This window comes from Hippocampus comes, unplaced genomic scaffold (genome assembly GCF_001891065.2).
Source record: "Hippocampus comes isolate QL1 unplaced genomic scaffold, H_comes_QL1_v1.1 scaffold310, whole genome shotgun sequence".
NCBI classification, from domain to species: domain Eukaryota; kingdom Metazoa; phylum Chordata; class Actinopteri; order Syngnathiformes; family Syngnathidae; genus Hippocampus; species Hippocampus comes.
In genome coordinates this window covers 728,144-742,424 of record NW_017805990.1, presented here as the reverse complement: position 1 = coordinate 742,424, position 14,281 = coordinate 728,144, and the positions used below count along the sequence as shown (strand labels likewise).

At 40.6% G+C, this 14,281-nt stretch overlaps 1 protein-coding gene across 28 annotated transcripts in view; it reads left to right on the top strand.

The window, feature by feature from the left end:
• The window catches only part of clasp1a (cytoplasmic linker associated protein 1a), an 83,637-nt gene that overhangs the window by 18,297 nt on the left and 51,059 nt on the right, over positions 1-14,281 (top strand). For 27 of the 28 annotated variants that reach the window (XM_019892003.1, XM_019892007.1, XM_019892006.1 and 24 more), the window contains 6 exons: positions 4,576-4,654; positions 5,411-5,514; positions 5,621-5,712; positions 6,671-6,746; positions 7,145-7,242; positions 8,447-8,517. In XM_019892003.1, the coding sequence (XP_019747562.1) occupies positions 4,576-4,654; positions 5,411-5,514; positions 5,621-5,712; positions 6,671-6,746; positions 7,145-7,242; positions 8,447-8,517 (520 nt within the window). Of the gene's footprint in view, positions 1-4,575; positions 4,655-5,410; positions 5,515-5,620; positions 5,713-6,670; positions 6,747-7,144; positions 7,243-8,446; positions 8,518-9,307; positions 9,532-14,281 lie in introns of those variants that run through there. The other variant, XM_019892029.1, reaches the window with a different exon arrangement.

Here is a 14,281-nt window from a genome sequence, read left to right as displayed (position 1 = left end):
GGGGGATGCTGGAGCTCAGCTGTCTTCAGGCAGTAGGCGGGGGACACCCTGAACCGGTTGCCAGCCAATCGCAGGGCACACAGAGACGAACAACCATCCGGGCTCACACTAACACTGAGGGACAATTTACAGAGTGTTCAATTAACCTGCCATGCATGTTTTGGGAATGTGGGAGGAAACCGAGGTAACCCGGAGAAAACCCACGCCGGCCCGGGGAGAACATGCAAACTCCACACAGGAAGGCCGGAGTTGGAATTGAACCCGGTACCTCTGCACTGTGGTAATTTTGTACTTGACTTTACTTTAATCCTTCATGAAACATAAAACATAAAGTGGACATTTGTGGAAATACTGCATTAATAATTCAGCCATACAGATGGTTCATTTGTGATGCAAGTTGGTGACTTGATGTCATCTTTAGTAGACACCTCCATGAAATGATGACATTAAGGAGTGATTATCTCATTTCCTTCCTCTAGCCTCGCTCCTCTGTCAATCTCCTTATGTCTAGCATGTAAACAGAAGAAACCTGGACCATGGAAGTTGCAAATAGAAAAATGCATGAATGTTTTTGTCATGTGAAAAAGACTACATAACCGTGTCCAGCAGTGAACCTGTGGACCATTCGCCAGTGACACTGACAAAATGCAAATGTAGCCAAAACATCAGTGAAAAAAAATGAGAGCAAAAGAATGGTTGATAGACGCCACCTCCAAAACCACTCTGTTTATAGGGGTTGTCTTGGTAATTGCCTCTCATTTCCACCTGTTGCTGTTCCACAACAGCAGGTCAAAGAGATTCACAATCAGTATTGCTTCCCAACTGAGCAGGCTGATTTCACAGGAGAGTGATGGATTTGGAGTCACTTTGTGTTGTTTCGGTGTTCTCTTGTTTTTTTTCAAGTGTGTGTGTGTGTGTGTGTGTGTGTGTGTGTGTGTGTGTGTGTGTGTGTGTGTGTGTGTGTGTGTGTCCAAACGGTTATCATAAACAGTTTGTTTGCCCTTTACTCACCCTACTCCAGCATATTATTTTTATCAATATTTAAACGTTAATTTACCATAGGCTGCCCGGTGGTTGGCTGGTTCACGCATCAACCTCACAGTGCAGAGGTGTGCAGGGTTCGATTCCAGTTCCGGCCTCTCTGTATCGAGTTTGCATGTTCTTCCGTGGCTGCGTGGGTTTTCTCCGGGCACTCCGCTTTTATCCCACATTCCCATAACATGCATAGCAGGTTAATGGAACACTTGAAATTGTCCCTCGGTGTGAGTGTGAACGCGAATGGTTGTTCATCTCTGTGTGTCCTTCGAGTGGCTGCCAACCAGTTCAGGGTGTCCCCCGCCTACTGCCTGAAGACAGCTGGGATGGGATCCAACATGCCCCGCGACCCTTGTGAGGATAAAGCGGATCGGAAAATGGATGGATGGATGGATAGATAATTTTCCGTGTTTTTTGCACTATAAGGCGCTTCTGATTATAAGGGGTACCTTCAATGAATGGCCTATTTTAAAACTAAGGCGCATAAAATAGAAGCTACAATCGTGGCTGTGGTTGCACTATGCATCCACTAGATGTAGCTACGCTGAAGGGAATACAATATAATTGGGGTCACTTCCGGGTTGAGGGGTCACTTCCGGGTTGAGTGAACGCTGGCGCGTCTGGCTGCCGCTGCTCACCCGCTATTATTCTTTTTTAGCGTTTGTTTTACGGGTTTTTTTACGGTTTACTCTTGTCATGGGAGAAACCCTCCTCTCCTGTCGCAATTCGTTGTGGTTTTGGACCGTCGGTTGTCGCACGGTTGTCCTCGGTCGCGCTGTCCTGCCTGTTCGGCTGTCGGACGGTGCTCCGTGCCTTCTCCGCCCCTCTGCGCCCCGTGGTGGGGGTCGACGGGGCCTGTGTCTGGGCTACGCTGCTGTGGACCGTCCTGTCGCTCCTCCGTCTGCCCGTGGGGGGACTGCTGCGGGGCTCAGTGGCGGGGGGTCAGCGTCAGAACCGGCGGCCGATCCGCGTACCACGGCGTGTTGGCCGGCCTGGCTGGGTCAGCTGGTGCTCTTTGCGGCGGCGATGTTGCCGGCGTCAACTATTTCGAGTCGCTAAATTCAGTTTAAATTCATCTCTCCTTTTATTATTTCTAATTTTATCTGTGGTTTTATTGTTCTTGTTTTGATTGTAAAGTGTCCTTGAGTGTTTTGAAAGGCGCTTATAAATGTAATGTATTATTATTATTATTATTATAATATAATACAGCTTTACTGACCGTATTTTCCACACTAAAAGGTGCACTGGATTATGAGGCGCACCTTCAATGAATGGCCTATTTTATAATTTTTTTCATATACAGTCAAACCTCGGTTTTTGTCCATAATCCGTTCCAGAAGGCTGTTCGAAAACCGAATTGTTCGAAAACCAAAACCATGTTTCCCATTGGAATCAATGTACATTTTTTTTAATCCGTTCCAAGTCAAGAAAACAACTTTTTTTTTAAACCACTTTTTTTTACAATTTTACACCATAAACTTTACACATGTAATAAGAGAGCAGGTAATATTTAAAATACTGTACAAACAAACTGTAATATGTTTTATTTTCACCAATTTTAACATTAACATTGTAACATAAAAATTGAAGGAACATCTCTCTCTTTCTCTCTTTCTGTCGTGGGGCATGCGCCTATCCCAGCTGTCATCGGGCAGATGGTCTTTCGTTTTTAGGATGCTGCTGATGGTGGATTTCGGCATCTCGAACTCCTTAGCCAACACAGACACACGCACACCTGACTCATATTTTACGATCAAATCTTTCTTAAATTCTATAGTTTTGCGCACTATTTTCCTCTTCACCATGGCACCAAAGAAAGCAAGTGGAAGTGGTAACACTTCCACTTGCTTTCTTTGGTGCCATGATTAGGGATTGATACACAATGCAAAAATAACAGTCTGATATTATGTAGTTCTCACCAAACACGTCTGCCTTTTAAAAAAAAAATAATTATTGAACAATACAAACTCGTCTGCTCACAATGGACGCTACACGAGGAAGTGTCTCACCAAACACGTCTGCTTTTTTTTTTAAATCTTTATTGAACAATACAAACTCGTCTGCTCACAATGGACGCTACACGAGGAAGCGTCTCACCAAACACGTCTGCTTTTTTTTTTAAATCTTTATTGAACAATACAAACTCGTCTGCTCACAATGGACGCTGCACGAGGAAGCGTTTCACCAAACACGTATGCTTTTTTGAAAAAAATCTTTATTGAACAATACAAAAACGTCTGCTCACAATGGACGCTACACGAGGAAGCGAAGCTGAGAGGAGTGAAGTGACGCATTCAAGTGCGCTCAGTTTGTTCGAGAACTGAAATTTGTTCGTCATCCGAGGCATAAAAAAACTCGAAATTTTTGGTCGAAAACCGAATTGGTCGAGAACCGAGACGTTCGAAAACCGAGGTTTGACTGTATTGGACGTACCGCATTATAAGACGCAATCTACAATGCATCCATTAGATGGAGCTATGCGCAAGGAAATGCCAACAGAACACTGCACTACACGACACCCTGATTTATATAGCAACAATCAGATGTCAGTAAAACTTATTTAATAAAGCAGCGACACAGTTCACTTAACCAATAGCAAGTTATAACATTGACTCGTTAACGTTGAATTCTCTTGCCGCTGCTCTATTTCCGTGTTTAGCTGCAAAACCGATCACCTTAATTTTGAACTCTGCGTTGTAAGCATGTCTCCAGCAAGGAGCCACTTTAACATTGACTCGTTAACCATAATGACCATACACAAGACGCATCAGATTTTAAGGCGCGCTGTGAGCTTTTAAGAAAATGGAAGGCTTTTAGGTGCGCCTTTTAGTGCGGAAAATACTGCTAAATAGAGCCTTCACAGCCACTGTGGCTGTACATGAGACATGAATACAAATGGCATTACAAAACAATAAATGAAAGACAAAAGATTCAACCAACAGACACACAAACCTCGTAGGCTCACATCCACAAGGGGCTGAATATCCTTAAAAGTCTTGCTTGTCTCCTTCCTTCATTTAGTCAGGAGTTAACTATGCTTTTGGTGTTATCTTCGTTTCACAATGGCTAAGCGGCGCTCACAAAGTAGTTATCTGAGTGTGTGTTGACAAATGCACAAGTCAATTAGTGTCGGGCAGAACCCTTTTATCTTATAATTGGTTCCTGCTAATAATGAGCACTAAATGGCCTAGGAACTCTAATACGTAAACAACTCAATGGGGAATATAAAGAGACTGTAACACCAAATATAAGGTGCTTTGGATCATAGGACACAGTTTTGGCTTTTGGGAAAATTGAATGCTTCTTGGTGCGCCTTACAGTAGAAAATACGGTAACCTGCCCAAAGATCTTTTTTTAGGCTCCAGCACGCCCCGCGACCCTTGTGAAGATAAAGCACATTCGAAAATGAATGGATGGATAGAACTGATTAAAAAAATGCAATTGAATTGCTGGTAAAACAACACAAGAATATGTTTCTGAAAGAAGAAGAAGAAAAAAAAAATCACATTTGAAACTAATATTATACCGTGTCTCCACTAGGTGGCTCTGCTAGGCTTGGATCTCCTCTCTGCTTTAGTGACGAGGTTACAAGAGAGATTTCGGGCCCATGTCGGAACAGGTAGGTTTCAACTATTATTATATCAGTATGTGGTATCTAAATAGATGAACTATAGAATTTTACTAAACTTCACAGAAATTTGTTTCTCGACTTTGAATTTTGGGTTGGAAGTTAAGAATCAATTCAGACAATTTTGCCTTACAATATGCATTTGCCTTTTTGTACTATTTAGTTTAATCTATTGAAATTAAGACTCAAACTGGTTAAAATAGACTTTTATTACCCTTATTTACCTATTTTACCTAAATTCCATGCATTGGCATACATTTTTGTGACAAAACCTTTAAGATAATTAATCTATTGAAATTAAGACTCAAACTGGTTAAAATAGACTTTTATTACCCTTATTTACCTATTTTACCTAAATTCCATGCATTGGCATACATTTTTGTGACAAAACCTTTGGAACAATGTTTAATGGTGTGATGACTATTAAGTATAATTTGCCACAGCAGCAAAGTTATGAAAGGAAGAAGTAGAATTGGAACAATATTTAATGGTGTGATGACTGTTAAGTATAATTTGTATTTGAATGTAACCATTCTCTGTCACCTGCAAAAATATAATTCTTATTTCGCCACCATCTATTTTCTTTTAAAATTGTCAATTCAATCAGGTGTCTGCTCAATGAGTAAACTTGAGTGGAAGCAATGCCTCGGATGTATTCTTCCTCTCCGCAACTCACATTATGTCATCCAAGTTTGATTAATTCATTAACCACTTCTTTTTATGATGTTCTTGTTTTTACGTATTCAGCTCTACCTAGTCTTATCGATCGATTGGGAGATGCCAAAGACCAAGTAAGAGAACAAGACCAAGCACTGCTGCTTAAGATCATGGAACAAGCTGCATCCCCACAGGTATGAATATATTGTACATTAGTTAATAGCTACTGGTTCAAGACATTTGATTCAGTGTTTTGGTTTGTGTTGTCACATGCCATTTTATTGTGTTATCTTGTCTTAGTATGTGTGGGACAGAATGCTTGGAGGCTTCAAACATAAGAACAACAGGACCAGGGAGGGAGTCTGCCTTTGCCTTATTGCCACATTGACCATGTGAGGCTCCTTCTTTCTTCCAATTTCAATTTTCAGTACAGTATCCTTTTTCTCCAGTCCAAAAATACATCATCAAGAAGAACAAAAACTGATTTGTCACTTCAGAGTATAAGTTGTATTTTCTCTGGAAATTTAATTTACAAAATCTCTGACCAAGAATAGAAGAGCTCGGACTCACACACAAAATGCCCATTCCTGAATCTTAGGTGCGTTCGGAAATATACTTTGAGCACGCACTGCTTCAGTCTAACTGTTTGGAACCTCAGAGTGTTGTCACATGTGCCGTTTGGTTATTCTCGGTGCCCCAAAAAAGGAGTGCCAGAGCCAGTACAAAACAAAGGAAACAGTTCAAGCAAGAGCTGCAGATTTACTTACAACCAGGGATGCACATACAATTTTTGGCATGATCCTGACATGAGCACCAGAGATTGTTGTTTAGTTCTCAGATAAATGCTAACAGTGAGGATAGATGCATGAGCTTTAAGACTTGCGGCACATCAGGGCAAGATTTGTCCTTAATATCTGTAGCTGTCATTTTAATAAAACTGTTTTTTTTTTTCTTCAGTTTTGACTTTTTATTTCTAATTATAACATACCAGGGCTATACAATGGCAGCTTAATAAAACGATATTTACCATTTCATAAAAAAACACATGAGATTTCTATTTAACATAATTGAGCTGCTTGGCTCATTCGAAAAATTAATTGCCCACCTCTGATTTGCATTATGGGACCCTATGATACGCTAGCTATCTGAGTACACTTCTCTAGGGCAGCGGTCCAGTGCCCAATCGTTTTTTGCACCACAGACCGCAAGGACATGTTTTGACGGACCATAGGAGTCTCACTGACAGCTCTCTTACGACACGTTTTAAATATTTTACAAAATGCAATACAAAAATAAAATGTATGCATGTTGATTTGTAGATTACACTTATTCAGCCTCTTTGTCTTTCAGGTATGGAGCCCAAGGCTTGACTCTCAGTAAGATTGTCCCCCATATATGTAACCTGTTGGGGGATCCCACAAGCCAGGTATCGCAAATCATTTCTCTTTTTTTTTCAACTTTTTGTTGCTTAATATTGTAAATCAGTGGTGCCCAACCGCCTCCCCGCGGACCGGCCACTGTAGACAGGGCCGTGGCGAGCTGCAAGTAAGTTTAAGCTGCCCTGCCCCAAAACACACACACACACACACACACACACACACACACACACACACACACACACACACACACACACACGCACACACTGGAAAGGGTTCCACAACTATCTCTGAAAAACCCAGTGAAACAGAATGTTGCGAAATGGAGAAAGTTCAGTGCTGTTCCTTCTCGGTCTATGTGAACAGTCCTGTAAAGATGACTGAAAGAGCACAGCGTCGGATGAGAAAACAATGACACACAGAACATTTGTCTTGTGTTCACACTTAGGTACGAGATGGGGCTATGAGTTGTTTGGTGGAGATCTACCGTCATGTGGGTGAGAGGGTGAGGATGGATCTCAGCAAGAAAGGCCTGCCTCAGTCACGGTACTTCCATCTTTTTTCCTGCTTCTTTTTTTTTCTTTTTTTAATTCAGGAATTTTGCTTTCTTTATTCACATTTGTACTTATTGTCTGACAAATAAAAATGCAAGAAATTTGAAATCATCCATCCATTTTCCGATCCGCTTATCCTCACAAGGGTCGCGGGGGGTGCTGGAGCCTAACCCAGCTGTCCTCGGGCAGTAGGCGGGGGACACCCTGAACCGGTTGACAGCCAATCGCAGTGCACACAGAGAAGAACAACCATCCGCGCTCACACTCACACCTAGGGACAATTTAGAGTGTTCAATCAGACTGCCATGCATGTTTTTGGAACGTGGGAGGAAACCGGAGTACTCAGAGAAAACCCACCCAGGCCTGGGGAGAACATCCAAACTCCACACAGGGATGCCGGAGCTGGAATTGAACCCGGTACCTCTGCACTGTGAGGCCGACACGCGAACCACTGGACCACCGGGTCGCCCAATTTGAAATCATCTGTAGCATTTTGAAAATAGGACTTTAAACGTGGCTGTTTCAGCCAACCTATAAAAGTGAGGTGTCGTAAAAAGTTGCTCACTTAGAATGTATCATTACTGTTATTTTTACAAATGCCCTGACTATTGTTGATCAAATTATATGAAATCAATATTCAAGTCAAAAATGAAATGTAATGTAACACTACCTGGTGTTAGTTTAAAGATACAGTAGACAGCTGGATAGTTAGCTCGATAGCTAGATGGATACTTCATTAATCCACATGGGAAATTCATTTCAGGACAGAGTTCAAACAAGTTCTCTCATGAAGAACAAAGTTTTCAAGCTGCCTGCCAAGAGTTGATTTGCGATTTTATATGTACGTACTGTAATGCCTACTCGCTCTCTCCGACAATGTTACATATGAGACATTAATGCAGATCAAATATATAAATATGGCATTGAGATTCACGGTTTAAATTTACTCTACACACGCCACGTTATTTGGTGGCCATTGGTTGGGTAATGCAAGTTCTTATCAGACATTTGCTTGAATGGGCCAATTGGCTATGTAAATTCTGGTTGTCATTTCAAGTGATTATATTTTTCAGTATCATCTCCGCTCATTGCTGTGTCATTCCTTTAAATGTCATACCTTAAAGATTTACCGTACATATTCTGGATTATTATATATATTTTTTCTTAGCAATTCTTGTCCTGTGCCTGTATTACAGGTTGAATGTAATCTTCAGCAAATTCGACGAAGTTCAGAGATCTGGGAACATGATCTCCTCTTCGGGTTCAGGTGAGTTTTCCTCCTTGGTGACATTATTCCGCCCGTTTTTCGAGCTTTCTTTTTCTTTTTTTTGTCTTAAATTTCACTTTCAGCCCCTAGAATATATTTTTTACACTTGGGTGATTCATCAAAAATCATTTTCATGAAGTTTTAACCAGTGGGGGTTTTTCTTTTTTTAAGGAAAACTCCTAAAATGTTTAGTTATTAAGGCTGAAATTATTTGTCAAATTACCTACTACATAGATAAATACTTGAGGAAACAAAGATGAATCAGTGCAACTCATTTTTGTTGCACGCCACATCAATTTAGGGCAATCATGTGTTTTTTTTATTTTATTTTTTTTATTTTTTACAATAGGTTTTACAATAAATAGCTAGGCAAATCCGAATTTAGAGTACCAGTACACCACCTTCAGTGTAGTGCCCCACATGCGGGGCAGCACTGAAGTATATTGACAGAGAAGCAGGAAGAGGAACACAGGGCAGCCGAGCTCGGTTAAATGTGAATAGTGAGAATTGATCTGTATCTTCTCTCTCTCTCTCTCTCTCTCTCTCTCTCTCTCTCTCTCTCTCTCTCTCTCTCTCTCTCTCTCTCTCTCTCTGTTGGTTAGTGGTATTGGCCATACAAAGCAGGAAATTATCATTTGAAATTTCCCATATTGTTCATCACTAATTTCTACTTCACTTGTTACAGTGAGTGTATCAGAAAAAAGACATCCTTAAAGAAATCTCTTTTGTCAATTAGTGGAGGGTTCCACTGTTCTTTTTTTTTTGGCTTGTTTTGTTTTGTATCATTCACACAGCAAGAAGAAATAATTTTTGTGGCGGGGGGGGGGTCTGAAGAGTAGAGAGATCATAGAGGATAGAAACGAGGGAGGGTTGGCGAGCAAAACAAAGCTGCCATTTTTGTAGAGCTTAACAGCAAGTGAGAGCTAGAGAACCCAGAGAGAAGGGGAGAGAGCGAGAGTGAGCTATAAGCTGCGCAGTAGCTTTGGCATAGCTGCACCATGGCAGCAGGAGAAGGTAAGATCAAAAAAAGAAAGCAAATTTTATTTTCTGTTTACTGTGGTCAGATTGCAAATGTATCCTGGTAAGTTACATTGGCTGCATGTAATGGTGAAACTGCGTTGTTACATAATGAACCCGTTATGCGAAGATGCTGCTTAGTAAAGATGAAGGTGAATGTATTAGGTTTGTTTAAGTAACAGTCATTAATGCAAATTATACCAACCTTGAGTAAATATGGTTGATGTTTTTTTCCTGTATTGCTCTAGCACTACTTGACAGAGACACAATATATAAAAACATGCAGCTTAGAATAATTGAAGACCTGAATTGTTGCTGGTGATTGTTGTTTTTATTGTTGTTATTGAGCATACACGCCTTGGGTAGAAGTAGAGTTGAGAGGGAGAAAGAAAGAAAACAAAAAACCCCTTTGCATTGTTGTGATCGGGGACTCCATGTAAAAGGTGGTCTCCGAAGTCGGGCCGTTGCTGGTGACCTGTGGAAGGCTCCAGTTCACCATAATGATGACACGCAAGAATGGATGAGTAGTTTTTATTTTTGTAAGTGCAAGAGATTCGGTCCTTATTTACAAGAGGCACAGACTTGGTTGCTCACGTAAACAGATACGGCTCACCTGTTTTCTGGGTTTTGTCATGTCAAATTTCAGTCGCCAGCAAGTGTACTAAAATGGCAGCCCCTCGAGTTGGATAAAAATGGGTGTGTTTTACCAGCCAATTAATTTTCCACAAATACAATATTATTCAGAATACCATGTTTAGGCTTGTAGGGGCATATAAAACATTATTGCGGAGAACATTTTTGAATTGATTTCTGTTTTAACTACCAGGTGTGAAAGGCAGGTGCAAACCGGCAGTGGATGTGCAACATCAGGGTTGCGTCTCTATTCCCTTTGCATAAAGAATTGCAATTTTGGAGCTCCTGAATGAATTTAGTGCCACACCTATATAGCCCTGTCAGAAATCTGTGTAGCTCTAGTTTAGCCCCCCCAGCATTTTCTTGGATATTGTAAAATACATTAAGAAATTATATTCTCAGACGCCCAAGCTATCAGTCATCTCCCCTTTAGACCCGTGAGAAAAAAAAAATCTTGAGTCATGCCATATCGTATAAGACAAAACTATTTTTAACTCTGCATTTTCTTGCATCTGGGACAATTCACAACACTTCGGCAATTGCTACTGGCCTCTTCCATAGCAGTTTTATGCTGTCCTAAGTTTTAAGCACAACGTTATGCCAGATGGACAGATTCATTCAATGCCTTCGCATTCGAGGTGAGTTAAATCTCACAAAACATGGCCCTTATACAGTTACAGGATTCCCCCCATAATTAAACCCCTAGACCCACACACAATATACAGAGAGATAGGTTTCTTTTCTCGAACTCTGTAAAAGTGTTTTGCTGGCCTCTTCCATTTAACCAGTTCCATTTCATTAAATTTCATTTTGTGCTTTTCCAAAAGTTCTTTGCTGAGAACTGTCAGGGCTACATAAAACATTGCAAAACATTGGTCTCCACCACTTTTGCATTGATTTGGGTAGGATGGATGGATGGATGGAGGGATGTTTTTAGTTCACTTTGGTTTTCCTTCTTATTTGATTTGAATTAAGACAAAAATCTTACGTAACAAGTAATTTTAATAATATGCGTTTCCATGCTTATCACTGCTGTAAACCGAATGGTGAAAAATACTGTAAAAGCTTTGATGCTTGTGTGCTAAAAAAGCCAAATACATCCTTGACATTTTACATTTGGAATTGCAAGAATTGAAATTACTGGTGTCACTCCCTTGGTTCATTTTCCTCTGTGACTGAGTGAGATTTTGGTCATCACAGTTAGGTTTTAGAATCTGTATAGCTCCTTTAGGGCAGCTCAACTGAATAATGCAAAATCCGTTCTCTATTTATAACCAAAGAGTAGCTGGTCAGCCAGAGGTTGCAAACTGCGTTCTTTGATGCCACAGCAGACGTATTAAATTTTTCTTAAGAAGTCATTTGATCTGCACACGACGTAGCTTTCAAAAGGATTAAAATGATGTATATGCATGTGCTGTATATATTTGTGTAGGTGTATGCGTGTTTATCTGCTTCTATTGGCTGCTGCAATGAGCGTAGGAGAGATTTAGTTTCAATCTTGTTATATAACCTTTGTAGTCATTTTAAATACCAAAATGATGTTTTTTCCCTCGTTTTTTTTTTTTTTTTTTTTGGGAAAATATGTTAGCTGCATTGCTCCAGGGCACAATAGCTGTGATTGTTGGGGGTTGCAGTCAATGCCCCACTCCCAGTGTCATCACCGCTTGCAGCATTGTTGCTGTATTTGTACCACTCAGTATAATTAACCGAAAACTGCTATGACCAGCTGAGATTCACCAGTCGAGGCGCATTACATACATACATTCTAAGCTCACTTACACGCTGAAAGAGACCGTTCAAAAGATTTTGGGGTCAGGCCCAGAAGTGCATTGCCAGCTCCTGGCATGATTTACTTTGTTAGCATTTGTTTTCCATTCAGATTTTTAGTAAGCAGGTACTGTTCAGACAACGTATGTATGGAATGTGGGCGGCTCGGTGGTCGGCTGGTTACCACGTCTGCACTAACGGTGCAGAGGTGCAGGGTTGGATTCCGGCTCCGGCCTTCTTGTGTGGAGTTTGCATGTTTTCCCCATGCCTGCGTGGGTTTTCTCTGGGTACTCTGGTTTCCTCCCACATTCCCAAACTATGCGTGGCAGGTTAAAGGAACAGTCTATAAATTGTCCCCCGGTGTTAGTGTGAGCACAGATGGTTGTTCGGTTATGTGTGCCCTGCGATTGGCTGGCAACTGGTTCAGGGTGTCCCCCGCCTACTGCCCGAAGACAGCTGGGATAGGCTCCAGCACACCCCGCGACCCTTTTGAGAAATGGATCAGAAAATGGATGGATGGATGGAAATGTCATGTGTAAAATAAGCTAAACATTTTTTATATGGATTTTCTTCTCTCTGTCCTTCTGTCTCATTTGCTTATGGAGTGTGAGTGGAGTAGGTGTTTCATTGCTGTTTTTTAGGGGCACAGTGTGCTGTCTAAGAACACCCAACTGACTCAGCTTTTATTTCAGCTTTTCATTTGCATGTTTGCACAAGTCATCAAGTTGTGATGAAGAATTCTCGGGTACCAAGGCAGCTGACCTGTTTCAGTGTTAAGCCAGTATGAATTCAGTACACTTACCTCTTCTAAAAGAAAATTTTGCTTGTTGACTGACAAACTGTTGTTAAATTTCAGAGGCAGTTTTGTATTACAGGTAACATTTGATGGATTATTTTTAATTTGCCTTATTACTTTGTACGCATGTATACAATTCAATCAACCTGCTAAGTTATTCTTGTTGAAGTCATAAACATGATAAAAAAAATTTAATGTTATTGTTGTTCCGCTGTAATAATCTTCAAAAGCTGTCGTGACTACTAATCTGTCAGTCAGGCATTTTAATTACCTTAGTCTTCGGAGGAGCAAGTGCTTGTTAGAACAGGTCATACATTTGATTTAGAAGCTCACATAGGCATGTTAGGAACCCTCTAAAATGTAGAGGGTGTCAAACATACGGCCCACGGGCCGGAACCGGCCCCCAAGGAGGTTTGATCAGGCCCGCGGGATCATTTAAAAGTGAAAAAATGCATAAGGCGGAATTAATATTTTTAATACGTGCAATTCATGGGGTATCGGCTAGGGGGGCACACTGCTTTGATCAGAGAAGAAGACAACAGCAGTCTCAGCCTGTCACTGAGACAGAGCCAACACAGCAGACGCTATCAAGGACATGTGAATACTTTATTCTTTACACATTTAATAGCACTCTCCTTAGTTGGTAAGATGTAGGCAGGGATTAAATTTAGATTTTATATGCACATGTGGAAATGGTTTAACAATTCCTTTCTTTATAAATCTAGTTTAATCTTAAATGCATTAATATATATTTCAATACCGATTACTTGTTAAAGTTTTGTGCCTTTGTACAATCAGTGGGATCAGTTGCAATGCATATATGTGAATGATAAAGTAAATTGCACGTGTCTAAGGAAATCTAAGGTGCTTCATGAAATGTTTTGTAAAAGATATGCTCATTTCATTTCAACATTTTCCTCATGTTCTTGTGCTTCTTTAGACCAAAACAAAGGAAAGACATTATTTTGGTTATTTATAGCAGAGTATGGTATAATTTTAATGGTCCGGCCCACTTGACATCTACTGAGGCCATATGTGGCCCACAATGTGAAATGAGTTTGACACCCCTGCTCTACATTGTTTGGTAAATTGGGCATTCAAAGATGAGAGACAATTTGAAGAGGAAAAAAATAAGATAGGATAAGAAAACCTTTACATGTACATGTAAAAAATGTACATGTATCTTTGCTTTATGGTTCAACCATGGGAATGTAATCTGTCTCACTAATTACTCAGTTGTGTTGGCCAGTCCTGAAATTCAAAGTTAAATCGTGCAGACCTAGATTCGTTTTCAACATGTATTTTATGCTTTGGAGAAATGATCGCTTAGCAGCGAGGGATCTGTCTGGCGATAATGCTGTACAGTGATCACCCTGTCATCTGTCTTTATTATGTAATCTCGGAGGCTACTTGCTGCATCACATGTATCTGCGGTCCTGAGAGCTCCCACAAGGGAAAACTCAAGACAAAAAGAGCTTTCAGATTTGGTACAGCAAAATAGTATACAAAGTCTACTCTTGTCCGTGTTGTCGTTGAAATGTTCAAGTGTAC